The sequence below is a fragment of the Pleurodeles waltl genome, chromosome 8 (assembly GCF_031143425.1).
Source record: "Pleurodeles waltl isolate 20211129_DDA chromosome 8, aPleWal1.hap1.20221129, whole genome shotgun sequence".
NCBI classification, from domain to species: domain Eukaryota; kingdom Metazoa; phylum Chordata; class Amphibia; order Caudata; family Salamandridae; genus Pleurodeles; species Pleurodeles waltl.
In genome coordinates this window covers 249818431-249842859 of record NC_090447.1, presented here as the reverse complement: position 1 = coordinate 249842859, position 24429 = coordinate 249818431, and the positions used below count along the sequence as shown (strand labels likewise).

Below are 24429 nucleotides of genomic sequence, written 5' to 3'. Positions count from 1 at the left end.
GCACTCTCTCTCTGCTTGCCGCCGCATTCACCTGCTCTCTGGGTTGGCCTAACCCACTATTACCCAGTTGCACGAACAGCTTGCAAAGGGACAGCAGGACTGTCCTCATCACCTCCCTCATAATGTACTGGAAGAGGAGTTTTCGAATGGGACTCCTCTGACTGAAAAATCACTCCCAGAGTCTGTGCCATTGTCCTATCCCTCAGATGCTGTCTCAGTATCTGATGTCTCAGTCTCTGATCCTATGTCAGAGCGGTCCTCTATAACCCGAGTGCAGGCAGCAGTCATCCATCAAGATGCCATCTCTGCTATTGGCTAAACTGTTGCTCTAAAACACTAGCCTACGTAGACAGTCACAAAATCGATGGTGTGTGTGAGATACTTGCAACAGTAGAGGCCACCTTACCTGCGCTTCTTCCCTCAATCAGCACGTACTTTCAAGGCACTCAAACACCTTGTCACATACCATTCGTCACAGTCTTTAGCACCTCCTGCGCCCAGTCCAACAATCATTATTGGTGCTCCCACTCCCTCCTCCTCGGATTCCCTCATTACCACCCAGCAAAAGTGCCCTTCATCTCTCCATAGACTTTACTAATGTACTCAGCTATTTACATAAAATACAGATGTGCTCTTTGCAGTAGGCATATAAACCTTCTGCGCTTCTTTATGGCACTAAAACTGCCAGTAGACAAGTCGGACCCTTTTCCCCCCAGGGAAACCACACACATATTGACAAAAGTGATATATATATGACAGCCAACCACCTGAAACTCAACTCAAGCAAAACCGAAATAATCCTCTTTGGCCCACACAAAAACACCTGGGACCCCCCATGGTGGCCCACCACGCTAGGCCCTGCACCCACCCCCGCAAACCACGAACGCAACCTCAGCATCATCCTAGACTCCTCCCTCTCGATGACCCAACAAATCAACGCTCTTACCTCCTCATGCTTCAACAAACTCCGTATACTGAAAAACATTCAAATGGATCCCCACAGAGACCAGAAAAACTGTCACTCACGCACTCATCAGCAGCAGGCTTGATTACGGAAACGCCCTCTACGCCGGCACCACTCTAAAACTCAAGCGCAAACTACACGCATCCAGAACTCAACAGCACGACTCATCCTCGACCTCCGCCGACACAAACACATCTCTCCACACCTCCAATCCCTCCACTGGCTCCCCATTGACAAAAGGATCACCTTCAAGATCCTCCTCCTCGCACACAAATCACTCCACAACACAGGCCCTGCCTACCTCAACGAGAGTCACCTTCCACACCCCCACACGAAACGTCCGCTCAGCTGACCTCTATCTCGCCTCTGTCCCCCGCATCAAACACACCACCACCGGGGGCAGATCCTTCTCCTACCTTGCACCCAAAACCTGGAACGCCCTCACAACCCACCTTCGCAAGACCCAAAACCTACTTCTTTTCAGGAAGGGCCTCAAAACCTGGCTTTTCGAACAGTGAACCTCCCAGCCCCTTTCCCTCCCACCCCTCCCCCCCCAACGCCTTGAGACCCTCACAGGTGAGTAGCGCGCTTTATAAATCTCTTTGATATAGATCTACCTCTATCTAGAGATAGAGATAGAGATAGATCCATGTACCTAGATATATCTATCTACCTAGATATATCTATCTACATAGATATATTTAGATCTATATATACATATATTTTTTTTTTTGTTGTTGTATGGTTTAATGGCCCCCAGGGAAACCCTACAACATCTAAAAAAAAAAATATTGCCCCCACAGGGGGTCACCCTGCCCACGGGCGACCCCCTGTCATTTCATTGTTTTATATTTTTATTTAAAAAAAAAAAAAAAAAACTGGGGGGCGGGGGTCACCTACCTACCCACCTACCTTTTAAAAATAAAAAAATAAATTATGCAGGGGGGGCGTCCCGTTTTCCGGGGGGGGCGCCCCCCCAAAGTGAAATCCCTGGTGTCTAGTGGTGTTTCCTGGCCCCCGATCGCAGCTGTGCTGCGATCGGGGGCCAGGAAACAGTTTCAGAAGGCCTCGTAAGAAAGGGGAGAGTCTCCCCTTTCTTACGAGGCCTTTTCAAAGTGTTTCCTGCACAGCACAGCTGCGACCGGGGGCCAGGAAACACTTTCAGGAAGGCCTCGTAAGAAAGGGGAGTGTCTCCCCTTTCTTACGAGGCCTTCCCGAACGTGGAAAAGGCCGTTTTCCCCATCAAAGCAGGAAGCGGCCGCAAGGCTGCTTCCTGCTTTGATGGGGAAAAAACCTTTGAAACGTCAGCGCGCCTCGCGGCGCGCTGACGTCACAAAGTGGCGGGTGGGGGGCGGGGGGAGACACGGAAGCTTCCGTGTCTCCTGAGGGAAGTTAAAAAAAACAACAAAAAAAAATCCTCGGGTGCAACGCACCCGAGGATTTATTAATGCCCTTCCTGGTGTCGGCCACTGGTCGTGACCCGCACCAGGGAGGGTGTGTGGGCGTCGGCCAGTGGCCGACGCCCGTACCAAAGAGGTTAAACTATGGTTGTAACCCAGGATTTCACCCACTAACGTCATACTGGTGCCCCCCCCCCCCCTATAAGTTCCTAGTATATGGTACCTAGGGCATTGGGGTTCCAGGGGATCGCTATGGGCTGCAGCATATCTTTTGCCACCCACAGGGAGCCCATGCAAAGGCTTCTACAGGACTGCCATTGCAGTCTGTGTGAAAAGGTGCATGCATAATTTCACTGCCATTTACACTGCACCAGGTCACTTATAACTCACCCCTATAGCAAGCTCTCTAGACCGGAGGGTAGGGTGCAGAGTACCTGTGTGTGTGTGTGTGTGTGTGTGTGTGTGAGGCCCCCCCTGCACTAGCAGAGTTGCCTCCATGACCATTTTCCCGGACTTCGTGAATGCGGGGACTCCATTTTCCGCGTGTGCTGGACATCGGTCACTGCCTATGTCCAGCTACATAATGGTAACTCCGGACATTGGTATGTTTGTATCAAACATGTTGGAATCATACCCCAAGGCTTTTGCAAGCATTGGTTGTATTATTCTATGCACTCTGGGGTGCTCCTTAGAGAACCCCCAGTATTGCCATTGCAGCTTTCTGAGGTTGTCCAGGCAGCCCCAGCTTCTACCACCTCTCTGACAGGTTTCTGCCTTCCTGTTGCTTGAGCAGCTCAAGCCCAGAGAGGCAGAACAAAGGATTTCCTTTGGGAGAGGGGTGTTACAGACTCTCCCTTTGGAAATAGGTGTTGCAGGCTTGGGAGGGGTAGCCTACCCAAGTCTCTGGAAATGCTTTGAAGGTCACAGATGGTGCCCTCCTTGCATACTCCAGTCTACTCTGGTTCAGGAACCCCCAGTCCCTGCTCTGGTGCGAAACTGGGCAAAGGAAAGGCGAGTGACCATTCCTCTGTCCATCACCAGCGCAAGGGTGGTGCTCAGAGCTCTTCCAAAGGGTCGCTGGGTTTTGTCATCTTGGATTCAAAGTTGGCAGGGCACTCTGGGAGCATCTGAGTGGCCAGTGCCAGCAGGTGATGTCAGAGTACTCCCCTGATAGGTGCTTACCTGTGTAGCTGACCAATCCCCCTTTCTGGGCTATTTAGAGTCTCTTTTGGGTGGTTCTTCAGATTTGGATTGCAAAACTCCGGCAGGAATCCTCTGCATCCTTCATTTCACCTTCTTCCTGAAGAAACTGCAACAAAAAAAGCAAAGACGACTTCTGCAACATTGTATCTTCAGCTCCTGCCAGCAACTGTTTCCAGGTCCTGCACCCTCAGAGGACAGCCTGCACTAGAAGAACAAAGGAATCTCTTTTGGAGTGAAGGAGTCACTCCCCTGCTACAGCAGGCACCTCTCTGCATCAATGACCGGCGGCGTCTCCTGATGAGTTGCGTGGATCCAGCATCACAGGTGGTGGACTGAAGTTGTCCAGATGGTCCTGACCTACTGTCCAACTTTGGTGGAGTAAGCGCTAGGCTCCCCACGCAAGACATTACCCCCTGTGCACCACTTGTTTTGCAGTTGCCAAGGCTTGTTGGTATCCTTCCACAAAGTTTCTCGTGCACTGTGCAGTTCTGGCCCCCAGCACTCTATCCTGCAATGCACAACTTCCTGCGTGGTACTCCGGCAGCGTGGGACACTTTGTTGTAGTGCTGCATGGGCCTCCTTTTGCACCTTCTTTGTCCCCGTGCTGTGGGACTCTTGTGCGTGCTGCCTGGTCTTCTGAGGGCTCTCTGAGTTGCTGAGAGCCCTCTCTGACTCCCCCTCCTGGATAGAGTCCACCAGGTCCCTCCTGGTCTCGGGTAGCAACATTTTCTGCTAACCACAAGCTTTGTGTGTGCAAAGGCTTGTTGGCGGAATCCAGCGACGCAAGCCAGACTGCAGTCATCCATCCGGCGTGTTACATCATCTGCACCAACCAGGAACTCGCATCTGTCTTCTTGGCTACAGTACTACCTGTTGTTCTTCACCTGTTGTTGTTCTTCACCTGTTGTTGTTCTTCACCTGTTGTTGTTCTTCACCTGTTGTTGTTCTTCACCTGTTGTTGTTCTTCACCTGTTGTTGTTCTTCACCTGTTGTTGTTCTTCACCTGTTGTTGTTCTTCACCTGTTGTTGTTTTGCACATTCATCAAGGATAGCAGGGGCTCCAGTTCACCCTTGCTTCTTTTGTGCTTCTTGGACTTGGTCCCCTTCTTCCACAGGTCTTCAGGTCCAGGAATCCATTCTTGGTGTTTTTGCAGTCTTTTCTGGTTCTTGCATAATCTTCTTTCTCGTGTTCTTGCGTGTTCTAGGAAAGTTACTGTGTTTTACTGCTGTTTTCCTGGGCTCTGTGGTGGGTTCTTTTACTTACCTTTGGTGTTCTCTAATATTCCCAGCACCCTTCTGCACTACACTTGCTGCTGAAGTGGGAAACCGACATTCGCATTCCACTTTCTTAGTATATGGTTTGTGTTCTCCTTAGACACATTTTTAACTATTGTGATTTTCACTATTTGCACTGTTTTCTAACTGTTTTTACAGGTATTTCTGCATACTAATGTATATAATTTGTGTATTACTTGCCTCCTAAGGGAGTATAGTCTCTATGGTATTTGTGGCATTTGTGTCACTAAAATAAAGTACCTTTATTGTAGTAACACTGAGTACTTTCTTTCATGTGTGTGAGTACTGTGCGACTACAGTAGTATTGCATGAGCTTTGCATGTCTCCTAAATAAGCCTCGGTTGCTCAGCTACCTCTAGAGAGCCTGGCTTCTAAACACTGCCTACATTTCACTAATAAGGGATAACTGGACCTGGTATAACATGTAAGTACCTTAGGTACCCACTGCAAACCAGGCCAGCCACCTACATACCTATATGTGACTCCATCAGTCACAGGGGTGCCTGGAGATATTCTAAAGGGGAGGAGTCTGCGGTTAGACTGTCTACCAGAAAGAGTATTACTAAAGATAAGTAACTTGTTCATTGTTGGCTGCGTGCAGTGGATGGTCTGTGTGTTTCTTTTACTTTGTGTCCTTACCTCTTTTCATGCTCCTCGAGGTAACTTTGTAAGTAAATGTAGATGAGGTAATAACACAGGGACAATTCAAGGGGATGGGCATTATGAAGTTCAGTAGGGAATTAAATGTTGATGTTGAATCTGTTTGATGTTTTCTTGCAGCGTGAATCTTATCTGGAATTGGCATGTTGTGCGTTATTCTACCATCTTGTGGTTGTGTCTGGAACTGTTCCTTTTCCACTGTTGGGTCTAGAAGCAAAGTATAGGAGCCACAAAGACTGGCAAAAATTACCCCCACAATTTCTCAAGAAAGAGCTATGTATGGAGAAATAAGGGCGAAGAAACCAAATAAAAAGGCAGGAAACAAGACAAAATATTGTTGGAACTGAATTTCTGCTGTGAACTACTGAGCACTCACAACTGAGCACTCAATCACACAGTCCTAGAATGTGCACCCAGGAACCTGGGGCCTATGTGGGATATGGATACGTCCCTGGTGTCACCACAAAATTGTGCAAAATGACAGTTACAAAGTGTGCACTCTATGCCTGCCGGTAGAGCACAGCACCAGTGGCTGCCAAAAATGTTGAAATGTAGACACAAGCAGCAGTGGGCACACTGCGGTTATGCAGTTGCAAAACAAGATGCCCCTTGCCTAGAGAACTTATGTTATCCAGTGAGGAATAGAAGTTTGAAAACCCAGATTTGTCCATACTCACAGGGAGGAAGCTCTGACAGTGAGGAGGAGGTCATTTGCATTAAAAAGCTGAATGTGACATGGCTGCGAGAGGTAAGAGTCCAGAAAACACCAGCTGGTAACATTGCATATGCACTGGGAGGGGGGAGGGGAGGTGGGTGGGAGTGGTGTGGAGGGGGAGAACCTTCGAAGTTGGACTCTAAATCCTCCCCCAAAAACCTTCCACACAAACACTGAACGATCGAAGGGAAGTCTAACCAAACTGAGCCCCACGGATCCAAGCCTAAGGATGCCACAGGTGCAGGCCCAAGAGGTTGGGTGCAAAAAGTTCAACTCGAGGTGGAAATGGCAGGCATCTTGCAAACGTTAAAGGATTTTGACGAATTCTAGAAGATGCTCTGAATTCAGTCGAAATCACAGAAGACTTGGGGTGCTGAGGAAAAGGAGCTTGATGCACCTTCGATGCGGGAGCCAAGTGATGATGAGCAGGAGTACTGCCTGAGGAAGGAGATTACAAAGAAATGGCCTTCAACACGGACAGAAGCACACTAGAAGAGGCATGGCAAGATCTCAGTGCCAACTCGCCAGAAGAATCCATAGACTTGTATCCCTCGAGGCCTTCGCTGCCAGACAATATGACAACAAACAGCTCACCCATAAAGCGAGTGGCAGACACTAATGGAGTACAACTCGAGGAAGATTTCATGCTTTCTCCTGCAGATGTTTTAACCAGGCCACAAAAAGTACCTCTATCTCCAGATGATCTCAAGCATCTTGGACCATAAGAGGCTTTTATATATATATATATATATATATATATATATATATATATATATATATAAACACTCGACCCAAGACCCTCTGTGTCAACCTCTGTTGACACTGATGAACAATTAGTTTGATCGTTTGGAAGAAAGGGAACAACTCCACATCAACAGACCGACCCTCAGAGAAGGAGAGTATGAGGATGGAGATGGTCAGTACAAAAAAGGAGAGATGGGTGGTACCCAATGGAGGATTTTCAATTTAAATGTACTCCTCAATCGTTATGGTCATCAACAGTGGGAGGCGATAGAACAATTTATGCAGTACCTCCTGAACAATACCAGGGGTGAGGGAAGAATTGGCAGCTTCTTCAGGAAGTGGGAGGCAATTGCCTCATTTAGATGGGTTTTAGATGAGTTTTAAATATCCTGCAACATGGATATTTCAATGAACTGACAAAAGACCACCAACGGTGACCCCTAAAGGGAGAAAAGGCAAGAGTGTGATATTTTCTCTAGTGGGATATCTATGAGCTAATGCTAGAATAAACTAGAGAGAAAGCCCCAAAGTCAAATCAACTAGAGCACATAGTCTGGATAACTTCTGGTGCCAAAGCCAGATCAGTCACTTATACCAATAATAAAGCTGCGGGTACTAAACAAATATATAAAGACGCAAACACTTTGAAATGCCCACACTCCAGGAGGTCATTCCACTGCTGATGGGAGACTATATGGCCGCTGTGGATCTGAATGTCACCGACCTGCACATCCAGTTGAATCACCATCACAAGCAGTTCCTGTGTTTTGGCATGCACAAGGTACTTAAATACTTTTCCCCTTAGGTATGCACATTAATTCATACCAGCAACGGCTCCTAAGTATGATGGCTTGGGCTGGACACAGGAGGGATACAGACAGATGGCTGGAAAGCTACTAGTAGCTCACAAGCTACTTGTTGGAGATGCCTGGTGTAAGCCTTCCTGCTCAGAGCCACATCTGCCAAGGGTTGAGCTGAAGGGTTTAGCAATGAAACCAGTAGTCTTAAAGGGATTGGTAAGAATATTACACAGAGAGGTTACACAACCACACCATATAATACACCAATTTCCTCACAGCTACCACACACAGGAACGTTGGGGCCCATATCTGACATCAAAAGGGGATGGACCTAGCCCCAAAGGGTGGTTGAGACAACACCCCAGGAAAAAAAGGAAGGGAAATTGATAACATTCTGACCCCAACCACTTGATGGTGAAATAATGCACGACATGTGAATCAAGAAAAAGATGGAGGCATCTCAATATAAATATTTGCATGCAAAGATTTGTGTATATATCAGACAAAGTATTGTAGGGAAGCAACATATATTTGGATTTGCAGTTAAGGTAGTGGGGTAATAGAGTACATAGAAGCTGGTGTTGTGAAAGAGGCTCCTACAGTAAGCTTTCCAGCATTTTCATTATTTAATTACATATTCCTTCTGAAATTCTTATGCTTTCTTTAATCGGTTTCCTTTTTCCTTCTCAGTGAAGCCTGGAAGGATGAAATGCTATGCAGATGGAGCGACGGAAATTGGTCGTGATATAAAACTGAAGTGTGAATCTGAGGGCACTCCTCCGTTAATATACAGCTGGCAGAGAATGACTGGAAATAAGAGACTTCCTGCTGCGACAAGTATGGATAATATGTAGTGATGTACATTCAACAGTTAACTAAGATTTGTGGTGGTGTGACGTTTTTTTTTTTTTCTTCTTTGTTTACTAAACAATCCTTAATTTTCCAATGGCACTCAAGTCATTAAACACAGTGGTCTTATACATAAATTTATTTTTATGTCGGGCATATTAGTATAACACCTTTTTGGAAGTCTGTGCTCTTAAACCATTGTTTCCAGCATGTGTAGCTAAAGATAACATGCTGTGCTTGGAACATTAAATGCTGTCTTTAAAGTAGTAGTTTTGGTTTTGAGGTAACCTGTGATTACCCCCCCCCCCCCCCCCCTCCCCTTGGGGCCCACAGTGCTCCAGCTCATAGACCCATTCGCACTGGTTTGTTTTCTGCCATCTGGACGTGTTTCGTGTGCTCTCACTATTGCAACTGAACAAGGAAAGATTTTGACACAGCAGCCAGGAGAGAATGGCCATGGCATCCAACAGAACCTAAATAAAACCAACCATGCCAAATCAAGTTGACTCAATCATCCAGGAACAGTTTTACTGAGTATGGTTCATTTAGAGTGAGGTGATGGGGAACACCACTTTACTGAGTCCCTATCTGAAACAGTAGCAGAGGATGTTGAGTGCTTTGAGCCAGACTACAAACGTTGAAGACCATGGAGTATACCAGAGAAACAAAGGTCCCATTTCTTTATGCACAGACACACACAGTGGAGAAGCTGAATATGTAGCGCCCGCCCCCCTCCCCCAACCTCCCACCCGCGCTCTGTGCCCTTAATCAGAACAAGGACCACACCTAGAGCTTGAGGTTTACACCAAGGACGGCCACAACACCCCACCTCAAAGGGCACTAATTGCAAACATCCTCTCCATGACCCAGCCTCGAAAGAAGTCTCAACTGCACAGAAAAGATGAGCCTGTAGAACACTGTGCCCTGTCAGAATAACTCACGCCAAAAAGGCGTGACAGTCAGCACCACCCACCAGACACCGCAACACCGAAAAACACTCTTGATGTCCGAGGACATTTGAGGTCAAGGAAAAAATCCTCTTGGCTAAGATGAAATTGGCTGCACTTGATGCTGAAAGTGGCTTTGCGGACAAGCAAATCTTAGGAGGCAAACCTACAGGAAGACACTGAAAACCTCATAAAACAAGGGACAAAGCTTATTGATTTTGTCACAGACCATATTGTTGCCTGACCGTCCTGAGTCATATATGTTCCTTCAATGAAGTCTAAACTTAAAATTGAGAAAGCAATTTAAGAGGAGAGTAAGTTACTCTAGCCTCTAAGAATCAAAAAAATAGAAAACACACCTAGCCTGCCACAATATTCTCCACCACATTCAGACCTCTCAAGATCAGATGAGGATCCTGAGGTAGATCAGCCTCTACTCTACCAAGAGTCACAACCCATGAAAAGCAGGGTAATGGGTGGGACAACTGTAAGGAAGATGATATAGATGACTCAAGGCTTCAGCCCTCTCGTTTGAAGGCATCCCCAATGGCCAGCACTTCTGTCATGCAGCCTTTGTAATGGCAGTGGGACCTGACCAGGTTCCACTAAAAGCTGAAGAGCATGCCTTCCTCATGGAGGTTTTATATAAAACTGAGATTAGCACAACTGTGATAAAATGTGTTCAAATACTCAACAGAAAACCTCAAAGCCCCAGGTAAAGCTAGAGTAGTGATGCCACTGCTTAAATGAAAATAGGTTTAAACATACAGGTCATGTCCCTCCAGATTCACTTGTTCTAACTGCCAGGAAAGCACATTAACAATTCCATGGGTCTTCTAACCACGTATGCTATCTTTGTGATGCTCTCAAGAACATGACTTGCAAGCCCATCCCATAGAATGGAAACTAATTTACAGTGCTAACAGTATGTATGCATTGCATGTTATGGAAATACCCCTAAAACATGTAATGGATCTACATTTTGATGGTCAACACTTCTTCGGGCTTCAGGTTAAGGACATGCTTATAGAAAGTTAGAGACAGCTAAGTCAAGGGTATCTTACAGCAGCTAACCAATACAAAGGGAGCTGCAGGGAAGTGATAAAAAACCATTCTGTATCACTCTCAATTACTAACAAACCAAAATGTTGGTGGTAATTACAGGTTTGAAGACTCTTTGAAGGAAAAAATGTTTTATTTTAAGGACGAAAACCTACACCCACCCTGAGGTGGCATGCTTCATCATCTAGTCAAGCAATTGCGTAAAAGACTGGCCCTGTTCCCAGGCGGCTACAGTTGGCAACACCAAGCTAGACCAGTCCCCTCACCTTTGCTCCCTTCTCTGGCCTTGACTGTTACAGGGCCTGCCCTTTTTGGGAATACTGAGCACCATGTGGCCTACCACACTCTTACTCCAGGTTTGCTACCCAGCTCATTCTGCAGCTTGGCAGTTGCCCTGCTCAACAACTGTTAATGCTCTTTGCAGCAACCTGGTCCCTGCCCCAGTACTGCGTCCTAACACAACAGCTTTTCCAAGTGGTAGGCTACATTGCCTTTTCACCTTTAGGTCCGTCTTCCCAGTTATTTTAGGTGCAAGGTCAGTGTTGAAGGAGCCCTCCTGGAGCATGCTGCAAACCTCATCTTGGTCTTTGCTGTGTGAGCATTATTCTTGTCCTCTTTGTATCCATAAATATATTTCTCTAAAGTATCTCCTTTTCTTAGATGGTATATTAATAGAGAAGATCAATTATCCATAATTGTTCAATTGAAAGATAGTATTTGGGGTACCTTGCAATTTTCCCTTGCTTTATTTGATCACTTTGAAGAGGCAATGCCCTACTTTGAATTAGGCGAGAAGTACGTGCCTTTTAAAACTTTAAAAAAGCATACCTTGTCATTACTCGTTATATTTTATTTATTTCACATATACCTCATTTAAAAGTTTCCGATCCTGTGCAGAATGTATGAGATGGATGATTCCAAAATAGGTTAAAAAAAAATCTGCCACTAATTGCTGGTGCTTTCTGTGCCAACATTGGGTATTATTTAACAATCACGTGATGTCATCCCTAACTTAATGTTGTGACGTATGCATCATTGTTCTCTTTTCACTCCATTGATTGTAAGATAAGAGTTGAAAATTATAAGATTTGAAAATTGTGATACTTTACAGCCGTAAATCTTGTATGCTTTTTCTGTTAGTTTTACGGGTTCTAGTTTGGCACTTATTACACCTAGCATGCCATCAACTAGCCACCTGTAATGCTAGAGTGAGCATGCAAGATATCCAGTTGCACCAGAGTCCGTTATTAAAACGGTGAAGCAGTATAAATCATGCCCACACTTTCAAACATGTCGGACAGCTTACATTGTATGGAATTCTGGCAGCAGTGTTGCAGAACCATGTCTAAGTAAAATACATATAACGTAATTATTCATTTGGATGTAGATCCTGCGAGAAATGATTGTAATTGCAGCCTACTGCTATGTGCCCTGCAAAACTCTAATCTATAAACATATTGGAGTTACCTTTTATAGTTTTGCTTCTTCTCTCTCAGGGGATCTCCATTGAAAGTAATAAGATTTAATTAGTCCCGCCTTCATGCAGGGATCCTGGAACGTTTCTTAAAAATGTGTTCTTAAATGCACATGTTCGTCTTTCTTCAATAAAGCCTGGAGAAACAAATAAGACATGATTAGTTTGCAGCCTAGAGTAAAAGGCTACAATGGCCAGCTTGTGCAGATTGTATTTTTTTTTAAAAAGGTAACTCAATATACATGTAAATATATTCTATACATTTTAGACAGACTGGCTGGAAAAAGGTCATTTGACTAGTTACATTTCTTTCACAACCCCTTTTTTTTAAAGCATAAAGATGAAGGAATAGAGGAAAGTGTAGCCCCATAGGCTGCTATTATGTAGCTGTGAAAACAGCATCTGCACCTTTAAGGGCCCAGAGACCGGGAGTATCCAATCATGCCAAGTAAGTGGCAGTTGCTGCAGTTTTTTGTTGTTGTTTTTTTTCTCCCCCTAACTGCTAGTGACAGGATCTTGGAGCAATGAGATCGGCCTTTTTTTCTTTTTTTCTTTCTTCAAAACACTCATTTGAAATTTTGACAACTGTTTCATTCAGTGGTTTTCATCTGTACCAGTCTTTTCTGTAATTTTCAGACAGAATGAATTGTCCTTTTTCAAATAAAGATGCCCTTCTATCTGACAAAAGTTCTGCCTGTGGAAGAAAGAAGGCCAGGTCAGACCATCATGATGTCTGCATCATCTGGCTTCCTGAGAGCCATGTTCTGAGAGATGTCCACACTTCAGGAGGTTTTCTAGGCACACGCCAAGGGAAAGGGAGAAGATTCGCCTCCATGGCACAGGAGTGATGCAGGTAACAGGTGAAATCAGAAGGTCAGACACCCAGACAGGGAGGAGCGGGGTCACTCCTCTGCCAGGGCTCAGCCACCTTCCTCTGAGGACTCCAGGTGTGGGAGATCCAAAAGGAGAAGCACACTGATTCCACGTTATCACCTGCACAGTGTTCAAACCCCTCAATGCGAAATACCCTGTTGATCGATTGGTCTGGAAAATTTCTCTGCCATTTCCTCCAATCCCTCCTGATTTCAGCAGTTCTCACCAAACTGTCATACTTGAGGGCCATATTGATCTTGATAGCTCCGGAGTGGCCCTGACATTGGTAGTTTATAGACATTCTCCACATGAGAAAGGGTCCACACATGAGGTTGCCAGGCAGACTGGACCTTCTCACGAAGTTCGGAGGGTAGATGGTTCACCCCAATCTCTCCTCTTTGAGTTTGGCAGCATGGTTCCTGAGCTAGTACAATACAGGCATTTGAGTCTGCCACAAGACTGTATGAACATTCTCAAGGAGGCAAAATATCCATAAACATGTTCTACTTATTCATTGATATGGAAGATATTCTGTATCTGGTGTTCCGACAAGAACTTTGTTCGACTTAGTGCCAATAAGAAGCGATTTTTCCATACTTAACGTTATCTGGCCAAATCAGGCTTACAATTCTCTTCTGTAAAAGTTAATTTGGCGGCAATTATTGCAGACAGAAAATGTCCTTCACAAACTTTTTTTCAAAATTCCTGTTAAAAAGGATTTAAAAATGTATAGAGGGTTTGAAAAAAAAAAAAATGCCCCTCCCATAAGGCATCTGTCTCTTCCCTGGGAGTTTAATATATTCCTTTCATGACTCATGCAGGCCCCTTTTGAACGTATTCCTAAATCCTCTTTGCAACATCTCTCCTGGAAAGCTGTTTACCTCTCATCGATCACATCAGCACATAGGCTTAGACCATTTCAGGCGTTACATTCTCACGAACAATACACAGTTTTATTTTAGTAAAATGGTCAAAAATCCTACCAAAGGTTATTCAGATTTTCATGATAATCAGCCTATTTCTTTGCCTTCCTTCTTCCAGCACCGTTCTACACCAGCTGAAAGGACTCTCAGGCAAGTCTTAAAGTTTTATCTGACTAAATCAAAAGATATCCGCACATCAAACCAATTGTTTGTAAACTATGGGCTGGTCCGTACAGGTTTAGCCGCATCCCAACAGTCCGTTTCCCAATGGAAAGTGTCTTTCATTCTGTTATGCTATCAGAAGGCAAATTAGGTTCTGTCTGGTAAACCATCGCTGAAATCTGTAAGGTGGCTACATGGAGATCTTTTCACAATTTTACCAAACACTGTTGTTTGGAATCTGATGCTAGAACAGATGCTCACACAGGACAGGCCTCTCTGAGAAATGTATTTGCTAATCTGGTCAGTTGATTGGGTTCTCTGCGCTTGCCACTGCTCTGGGGATAGGCTTGCTACTCTAGTCAGAGCTTTTGACTATAGATTGAGATCCCCCTGAGAGACTAGGAATGTTTTCTTACCAGTAATGCCAGTTCTATCTCAGGGGAATCTCCATTGAAGTCATAACCATCCTCTCTCCTACCTGGTGAAAATGACCGAAACTAATATTAGACCACCTGACACTGCCATCTCGACAAAAAGAATTAAAGCAATTCCACATAATGGGCATGAAGGGATACTGGTGGTGTCTAGCACCTTAACATTACATAAGGGCAGCCTATGGGGCTTCACTGTCCTCAATTCCTTCATCTTTGTTTTAAAAAAGGGTTTGTGAAAGAGATTTAACTAATCAAATGACCTTTTTCCAGCCAACTGAACTTGAGTATATATATGTTCGAGGGCATGTGTAGCTGCAGATACACATGCTGTGCACACCCCGCCATCTAGTGTTGGGCTCGGAGTGTTACAAGTTGTTTTTCTTCGAAGAAGTCTTTTTCGCATCACGAGATGGAGGGACTCCTCCCCTTTCGGCTCCATTGCGCATGGGCGTCGACTCCATCTTAGATTGTTTTCTTTCAGCCATCGGGTTCGGGCGTGTTCCTTTTCGCTCCGCGTTTCGGTTCGGAAAGTTAGTTAAAATCTCAGAACATTTGACGGTATTGTTCGGTTTCGGGTTAGTTACAACAGATCGACACCGAATTTGGAAGAGCTCCGGTGGCCCTTCAGGGTTTTCGATTCCCCGGCGGGGCCTGGTTGGCCCGACCGCATGCATCTTCAAGGCTAATGGAAAGGACCCCATTCCGCTTCTGCCCCGAATGTCACAAGTATCCTTATACAGATCAGCATCCGGTCTGTAATTTGTGTTTGTCTCCAGAACACAAAGAGGATACCTGTGAGGCCTGTCTAGCGTTTCGGTCGAGGAAGACGTTAAGAGACCGAAGAGCAAGGAGACTACAAATGGCGTCTGCGCCGACAGGACAACAACACTTGGAAGAATAAGAAGAAACCTTCTCCATCGCGGATTCGGACTCGGATGAGGTCGATCCCGAACAGACGCCGAAAACCGTGAGTTAGACGTCACAACACAAAACTCACAGAAAAACCACGAAAGCCCAGGGGACGCCACCGCCAGCAGGCCATGGCTTAACCCGAAAAATAGGTGACCGACCATCGGCACCGAAAAAGGGCATGCATGTGTCAAAGTCATCCGACTCCGGTTGAGATACGGGCACAGAGCAGACTCGACACCGGGTCAGAGCAATCGCGACACCGAGAGGGCAGCACCAAAATGAGTCGGCATCGAGAGATCAGTACGCCGAAAATCAAGAGTGTCTTCGGAGCCGAAAAAAGACTGCCGAAAGTTTCCATACCGAAACATCCGACCTCGGACCCGAAATAGAGTTCCTACACCGAGGAACAGGGCCTGTCCTCACAGATGCAAGGACACAGATTTGGACAGGAACTAGAGGCAGGGGAGCCAGATTACACTCAAAGAAGGCTCCACATTCAAAAAGACACAGGGAAGATCAGTACTCTCCCTCCAATCCGCATGAAAAGAAAACTTGCCTTCCAAGAGAGAAGCAGCCACAGGCAAAGGTGGCAAGACAAGTAACTCCGCCACCATCTCCACAACGCTCACCACAACCATCACCGGTAGCCACTCCACCAATGATTCAGTCCCCAACTCATACAGGGATGAGTCAGGATGATCCCGACGCATGGGATCTTTATGATGCGCCTGTATCAGATAACAGTCCCGACTGTTATCCAGCGAGACCGTCACCACCTGAGGACAGTACTGCCTACACACAGGTGGTGTCAAGAGCAGCTGCGTTTCATAATGTCACCCTGCATGCAGAACCTATAGAGGATGACTTACTCTTTAATATACTGTCGTCCACACATAGCCAGTACCAGAGTCTCCCTATGTTACCAGGAATGCTCAAACACTCCAAACAAGTGTTTCAGGAGCCTGTGAAGGGCAGGGCCATTACTCCAAGGGTGGAGAAAAAGTAAAAACTGCCACCAACAGACCCTGTGTACATCACGCAGCAATTAACACCAGACTCAGTGGTAGTAGGGGCAGCTCGCAAAAGGGCGAACTCACACACCTCAGGAGATGCCCCATCTCCAGACAAGGAAAGTCGCAAGTTTGACGCAGGGAAAAGGGTTGCGGCACAGGCAGCCAACCAATGGCGCATTGCGAACTCACAGGCATTGCTGGCGAGATATGATAGGGCTCATTGGGACGAAATGCAACATTTCAAAGAACACTTGCCCAAAGAGTTCCAAAAAAGAGCACAACAAGTGGTGGAGGAAGGCCAGAGTATCTCGAACAATCAGATACGTTCAGCAATGGATGCAGCTGACACAGCTGCTAGGACTGTAAATACAGCAGTGACCATATGGAGGCACGCATGGCTACGCACCTCAGGATTCAAGCCGGAAATACAACAAGCGGTCCTGAATATGCCATTTAACGGACAGCAGTTGTTTGGGCCGGAGGTAGACACTGCTACCGAAAAACTTAAAAAGGACACAGATATGGCCAAAGCCATGGGCGCACTCTACTTCCCACAGAGCAGAGGCACATTTCGGAAAACACATTTTCGAGGGGGGTTTCAGGGACAGAGCACAGAACCCTCAACCTCACAAACAAGGCCCACTTATCAGAGTCAATATCAGCGGGGAAGTTTTCAGGGACAATACAGAGGGGAACAGTTCCCAAAGAGTAGAGGGAAGTTCCAGAGTAAAAAACTCCACAAAATAAACAGTGACTTCAACGTCACAAATCCCCAACACAACACCCATGTGGGGGGAGGGGGAGACTAACTTTTTTATAAAAAATCTGTGAAGAAATAAGACACGTGGGTCCTAGCCATTATCCAGCATGGTTATAGCATAGAATTTCTACAATTCCCTCCAAATGTCCCAACGAAAACACACAACATGTCCAAACAACACATGGATCTTTTACAACTGGAGGTCCAAGCGTTGTTGCAAAAAGATGCAATAGAGCTAGTACCAATTCATCAGAAAGGAACAGGAGTTTACTCCCTGTACTTTCTCGTACCCAAAAAAGACAAAACTCTAAGACCTATCCTAGATCTCAGAACATTAAACATATACATCAAATCAGATCACTTTCACATGGTGACACTGCAAGACGTTATCCCACTACTCAAACAACAAGACTACATGACAACACTAGACCTCAAGGATGCGTATTTCCATATACCTATACATCCTTCCCACAGAAAGTACTTAAGGTTTGTAATCCAAGGGGTACATTACCAGTTCAAAGTGTTGTCATTTGGGATAACAACAGCGCCAAGCATTTTTACAAAATGCCTAGCAGTAGAAGGCAGCAAATACATGTGTTCCTGTACCTAGACGATTGGTTAATCAAGACCAATACGCAAGAACGGTGTTCACAACACACAAAGTATGTCATAGAAACCCTTCACAAACTAGGTTTCTCACTCAACTACAACAAATCACACCTACAGCCGTGTCAAATACAACAATACTTAGGAGCAACAATCAACACAGCAAAAGGGATTGCCACTCCAAGTCCACAAATTTCAAAATGTAATACAAGCCATGCACCCAAAACAAAAGTTACAGGTAAAATTAGTGATGAAGCTACTAGGCATGATGTCCTCATGCATAGCCATTGTCCCAAACGCAAGATTACACATGCTGCCCTTACAACAGTGCCTAGCATCACATTGGTCACAAGCACAGGGTCAACTTCAAGATCTAGTGTTGATAGACCGCCAAACATACACCTCGCTTCAGTGGTGGAACACTATAAATTTAAACAGAGGGCGGCCTTTTCAAGACCCAGTGCCTCAATACGTAATCACAACAGATGCCTCCATGATAGGGTGGGGAGCACACCTCAACCAACACAGCATCCAGGGACAATGGGACACTCCGCAGAGACAGCTTCACATAAATCACTTAGAACTACTAGCAGTATTTCTAGCGCTGAAAGCATTTCAACCTATAATAACCCACAAACACATTCTTGTCAAAACAGACAACATGACAACAATGTATTATCTGAACAAAGAGGGAGGAACACACTCGACGCAGTTGTGTCTCTTGGCACAGAAAATATGGCATTGGGCGATTCACAACCGCATTCGCCTAATAGCGCAGTTCATACCTGGAATTCAAAACCAGTTAGCAGCCAATCTCTCTCGGGATCACCAACAGATCCACGAATGGGAAATCCATCCCCAAATACTAAAGACTTACTTCCAAAGATAGGGAACACCGCAAATAGACCTATTTGCAACAAAAGAAAACGCAAAATGCCAAAACTTTGCATCCAGGTACCCACAGGCTCACTCTCAGGGCAATGCGTTATGGATGAGTTGGTCAGGGATATTTGCATACGCTTTTCCCCCTCTCCCACTCCTTCCATATCTAGTAAACAAATTGAGTCAAAACAAACTCAGTCATACTAATAGCACCAACTTGGGCACGACAAGCTTGGTACACAACACTACTAGACCTATCAGTAGTGCCCCATGTCAAACTACCAAACGGACCAGATCTGTTAACTCAACACAAACAACAGATCAGACACCCAAATCCAGCATCGCTGAATCTAGCAATTTGGCTCCTGAAGTCTTAGAATTCGGACATCTAGACCTTACACAGGAATGTATGGAGGTCATAAAACAAGCTAGAAAACCAACCACAAGACATTGCTATGCAAATAAGTGGAAAAGATTTGTTTATTACTGCCATAATAATCAAATTCAACCATTACACGCATCGGCTAAAGATATCGTAAGCTACCTACTACACTTACAAAAGTCAAAGTTAGCTTTTTCATCCATTAAAATACATCTCACCGCAATTTCAGCTTATCTGCAAATTACGCACTCAACTTCATTATTCAGGATCCCAGTCATAAAAGCATTTATGGAGGGTCTGAAAAGAATTATCCCACCAAGAACACCACCAGTTCCTTCGTGGAACCTCAACATTGTCTTAACACGACTCATGGGTCCACCTTTTGAACCCATGCACTCATGTGAAATACAATATTTAACATGGAAAGTAGCATTTCTAATAGCCATCACATCTCTAAGAAGAGTAAGTGAAATACAAGCCTTTACCATACAAGAACCCTTTATTCAGATACACAAGTATAAGGTAGTTCTACGAACAAATCCTAAATTCTTACCAAAAGTCATATCACCGTTCCAATTAAATCAAACAGTGGAACTACCAGTGTTCTTTCCAGAACCAGATTCTGTAGCTGAGAGAGCATTACATACATTAGACATCAAAAGGGCATTAATGTACTACATTGATAGAACAAAACAGATTCGCAAAACGAAACAATTGTTTGTTGCTTTCCAAAAACCTCATACAGGAAATCCAGTATCCAAACGAGGCATTGCCAGATGCATAGTTAAATGCATTCAAACCTGTTATATCAAAGCAAAAAGAGAACTGCCTATAACACCAAAGGCACACTCAACTAGAAAGAAAGGGGCTACCATGGCCTTTCTAGGAAACATACCAATGACTGAAATATGTTAGGCAGCCACATGGTCTATGCCTCATACATTTACCAAGCATTACTGCGTGGATGTGTTAACAACACAGTAAGCCACAGTAGGACAAGCAGTACTACGAACTTTATTTCAAAGGATGGTGGCTTCAGATAACTGCCTGTATATTTATGATGGAATATACATGTTCACACTAATTCCTTTCAGTCAAGACGGTTTTTCAAACTGGCTTCGGTACCTTTGGTCACTGGCCTTAGCTGATTTGGTGATTGCAGGTGTTTTAAATAGGTACTTATTTCCAAAGATGCCTCTGCCAAAGTTGGATTTTAGTCCATGAGGGTTCAAGAGGTTTGGTGCTACTTGGCAAAGGTGTTCTTTGCAGACGTGTCTACATATTTTAGGACTGGAACCACTGTCAATATTGCATTCCAAGCTTACAACATTTATTTAGAGTGCTCACCCCAAACATGAAGACTTTGCATTAATGAATCATAAATAAAAGTTCGAGCAGCATTTGCATGCAGTAAATTAAGTGGGATGGGGTATGTGGGAATATTTCAGAGTTCTTGTAAAGTTGCCTACCAATGGCATGGTAGTTCTTCATTTAGAAAGCCTCTCTTGCCTTTTGGCACTTAAAAGACTATAAAAGGCTTTCTACTATCTGGCACAGAAGCTTTGGAAAGCTTTATTCATAAACCCCTGCTTATGTCTTGATTCCTGAAATGGGTGAGAAAGTTTTGCGACTTTTCCCACTGGGAGTTTTGGGACTTCAGTCAGTTGGGAGACTGCCTTCCGGATGACTCTACTTGTATGAATGTGACTTTAGTGCAAAGCTAACTCCCAAACAATAGAAAGCTGTGCACAAATATGTGATTTCCACAAAGTAGTACAGAGGTTAAAGGGAGGAATTGTGATATAGTATGGATTTAAAATTCAAAAGAGGGCTTAGAGGCAGGGTCTGAAGCAGGTGTGCAACAGAGGAGGACGTGAACACTTCAGGGATGGTCAGCAGTGGGTTTGATTATACTGTGAAGAAATATTTAAACAAATGGGTTTTCTACTTGATAGAAAACAAACTCAATGTCATAGCTGGTTCCGAGTGCTTCTGTGTCAGAATTGTAGAGGGCATGGCGAGGCAGTCAGCAGTGGTTCGAAGTCAGTCAGAGCCTGAGCCAGCTCAAATGCCGTGAGTCTGAGAGTACCGGGCAGAGGGAGTTCATAGGAAGCAGTCAAGCAGGCAGCGGCCTTTGCCCTTGAGTTGCTGAGCTCGGCTGGAGTTTTGGGGAGTTAGCTGCAAGTTGGCACTCCCTCTTCTCAATGGGCCCATGTATTTGTCAGTCTGTGACTCCACGCGGATGCCGCAGACGCCACGGGGAGCGCAAAGGAGTGCAGCATCAAGGCTACCCTGAGGGTGAGTGTCCAGTCCCCGAAACTCACCCCGATATCAAATAAACAGACTGAACCCGTGTTGACCAGCACTCCCGCACCCACTGACTTGAGCGCACCTTTTTCACACCATTCTGCCAGCCGCTTCTCCACTGTCTTGACTTGTCATTACTTCTGCCTTTTATCCTTATGCTAAAGTGCAGCAGAAGCACAGCACGATCTCAACAGGGGCAGTGATAGTGTTCCAGCCAGTTGGCTGGGACTAGCAGAGGGGGGAGTAAGAGTTAAGATGCAAGAAGCAAGGTTTACAGGAACATTTGAACTCTTAAAACAAGATGAGGAGCAGGATCATCAAGGCTCAGGTGGAGGAGCAGAGTCTGAGCTCAGGGGTTGTACTCACCCCTTGTAAGTGAGTCTGGTAGCCCACAGGAGTGGCCTAGCTAGGTCTGGTTGCAGCTTGGGGTCATCTGTTGTTGCGCTGCCTCTCAATTTGTTTGCTTGCATTTGTCTATTTGTTCCTCTCACATCGGTCTACACCACCCTATCATGCTCCACATCAGGAGACTGCTAAGTTGCCTGTTTTGTCTTCGTCAGACAACCCTTGGCGACTAGGCATCTTTATGGAATGCCATCTGATAAAATCTAGTGGATATAATTGGATACAATAAGACAAAATCAAACCAAGATATCCAAATCAGGATCCTTGGCCATAAGATGCACACAAGAAGCTTTCTACTTCTACTGGGGCGCTCAGTGAGGCCCACGATAAAACCTAAGACGAAACTGGGGAGTCACCACTTTTTTAGATTTTGCCTAAGTTTAATATAGGGGGGTTAGAAACCACCTTCTTACTTAGCTGAACTTACCATTAGTTGATTTCAAAGTTGCTCTGATTTACTTGCTTTTCATTGGCTAGCACATCATCAGCAGGTCGTCTGCTTTCACCTCCTGCTGCTTTTGTTATCCATGCAGTCGAAGGAGCTGGGACCAAGTACAGGCCCGTATCCTCATCAGAGCCATAAACATTTGCTCAGCTCCAGATAGCTCATGGAGTAAGTCTGGTCATGGTGCTACTCTCAAGGTTATAACAATGACAGTAGCGCTTACAGACGCAGGAACACACCAGCTTTACTTCAAGCCTTTTTTATTTATTTTTATTTGATGTTTTTTATTATAACTTCCTGCAGTCAGTGTCCTTAACTTTAGTTAGTCTGGAAGAGTACATATCTGTGATCTCTCTCCACCCCCCACCTTGCTTGTCTCTCCCCTTGCCCTCCTCCCACTATCGCAGTAGGACAGAGAGCACAGAGCAAGCACTGATCTACAGATGCAGACACTAGGCCGGTGCTTGCTAAGGCACAGCACCGGAACTTCAGCAGCTGTGCTGTGCACAATGCTGCCCTTGCAACTATGCCTCTGGGTGGTCAGAAGCATTGGGGGGAAATGTATATGTATGTATTTATTTCTAGCTGCAGATTCCTTACTTTAGAATTTTCCCCCAGGCATCAGACTGGATTCAGAGATTTTTCTTCGAGCAGTACCCTTGCCTGCTGTCAGGTGCCATTGGTTGACTCCACAGGCGTCGTCACTGTGATTGGGATCATACATAGGCACCTCCTTGTTGTGGTGAAGTCAATTATTATTATTTTCTTTTTGTAGAGAGCTACGCTGGTCATTTTTTGGCCAATTTAGACACTTTTTTTTTTTTGTTTTTTTTTTTTTCTTCTTTTTTTAGTGACTTTTTTGTGAATCGATGATGTCCCCAAAGACCTGTTTCAATCCATGCGAGGACTCTCCCTGCATGATGTCGGTGACGGACCCGCACTGGGCCTATTTGTGGTGTTTGGAGCATGACCACGACCTGAAGTTGTGCTCAGAGTGCTGGGCCATGCACACGAAGGCTTTCAGGGAGTGGTCCCTAAAGCTCATGGCGGCCCGGCACTCAACTCTGAATCGCTCCCAGTCTCGTGAGGAAGGTCTCGAGACCATTCGCAGAGTCACCACCACTTGCCGTCCTCCAAGTCTTTGGGTCACTCGGGTAAGAAGAAGGTGGCTAGGCATTCTTTGACTTCACCCTGTTGCTCGGCTAATGCGATGCGGGAGGAGCGCCGACACTCCAGGCCTCTGTCCGCAGAGCCTACTTCTGGGTCCGTTCTGCACCTCCTCGGGTTTCTGGGAGTCTAAGCTAGCCCCGGCCAATAAAAAGAATTTTATGAGGCCATGCGACTCATTACCCTCCCTCCTCCTGCCCCCTAGTGCCATTTGGGGCCTGGGGGTTTGGATGGGGGCCAGCGATTTCGACCTTTGCCACCGAGGGCCCCTCTGGATTTGTGCTGCTGCTGGGTCGTACCATCGTGACCTTCCCCGGAACCGTTTAAGTCGTCGCCTCTCCCGATGTCGGTTGTGCCCATGATTGGTGTCTACCCAATCCTGATCCCCGATGACCTGGAACAACGCCGCTCCCGACTTTGATGGGGCTTACTCACCCCAGCTTGGATTCAGACCCTTTACCCTATGGGTACACATACGAGGACGGATTGCAGGGGGTCGCTGGGCCATTATGTATAACAACTGGATGACCCAACCAGGGACTGGGCTCAGGAATTGGACGAGGCCAGTGGTCTGGATACTTCTCCAGACACTGGCATGCTTTCTCCTCCTACCATGGCTATTGCAGAGGGAGCCTCCTATTCTATGGTGGTCAGTAGGGCGTATGAGGTCCTTGGCCTTTCTCTGCCCACTGTAGTGGTCAGGGCTAATCTCCTGACTTGGGTGCTTCAGCCTGGGGGTCCGCTTCAGAGCCTCTCCTCCCTTTCAGTGAAGTCCTCACTGATTTCCTTCTGGGTACTTGGGTCAGACCCAGCGCCGGGGCTCCTGTGAATAGGACAGTCGCTCGCTGCCATCGGCCCAATTCCGAATGACCCTAAATTCCTGTCCCAACACCCCACGCCTGAGAGTCTGGTTATTCAGGCATCCTCATCTGGTGTGTTCCCATCCACTCCCCCGGATAGGGAATTAAAGAGGCTGGCCCAACCTGGGAAGATGTTTTTTTTTTTTTTTTTTTTCCTCCAGTCTGGCACTCCGGTCAGTGAACA

At 45.7% G+C, this 24429-nt stretch overlaps 1 protein-coding gene across 2 annotated transcripts in view; it reads left to right on the top strand.

The window, feature by feature from the left end:
- The window catches only part of CXADR (CXADR Ig-like cell adhesion molecule), a 345157-nt gene that overhangs the window by 133246 nt on the left and 187482 nt on the right, over window positions 1-24429 (top strand). For both annotated transcript variants that reach the window (XM_069204105.1, XM_069204106.1), the window contains exon 4: window positions 8473-8619. In XM_069204105.1, coding sequence (XP_069060206.1) covers window positions 8473-8619 — 147 coding nt within the window. The remainder of the gene's footprint in view (window positions 1-8472; window positions 8620-24429) is intronic.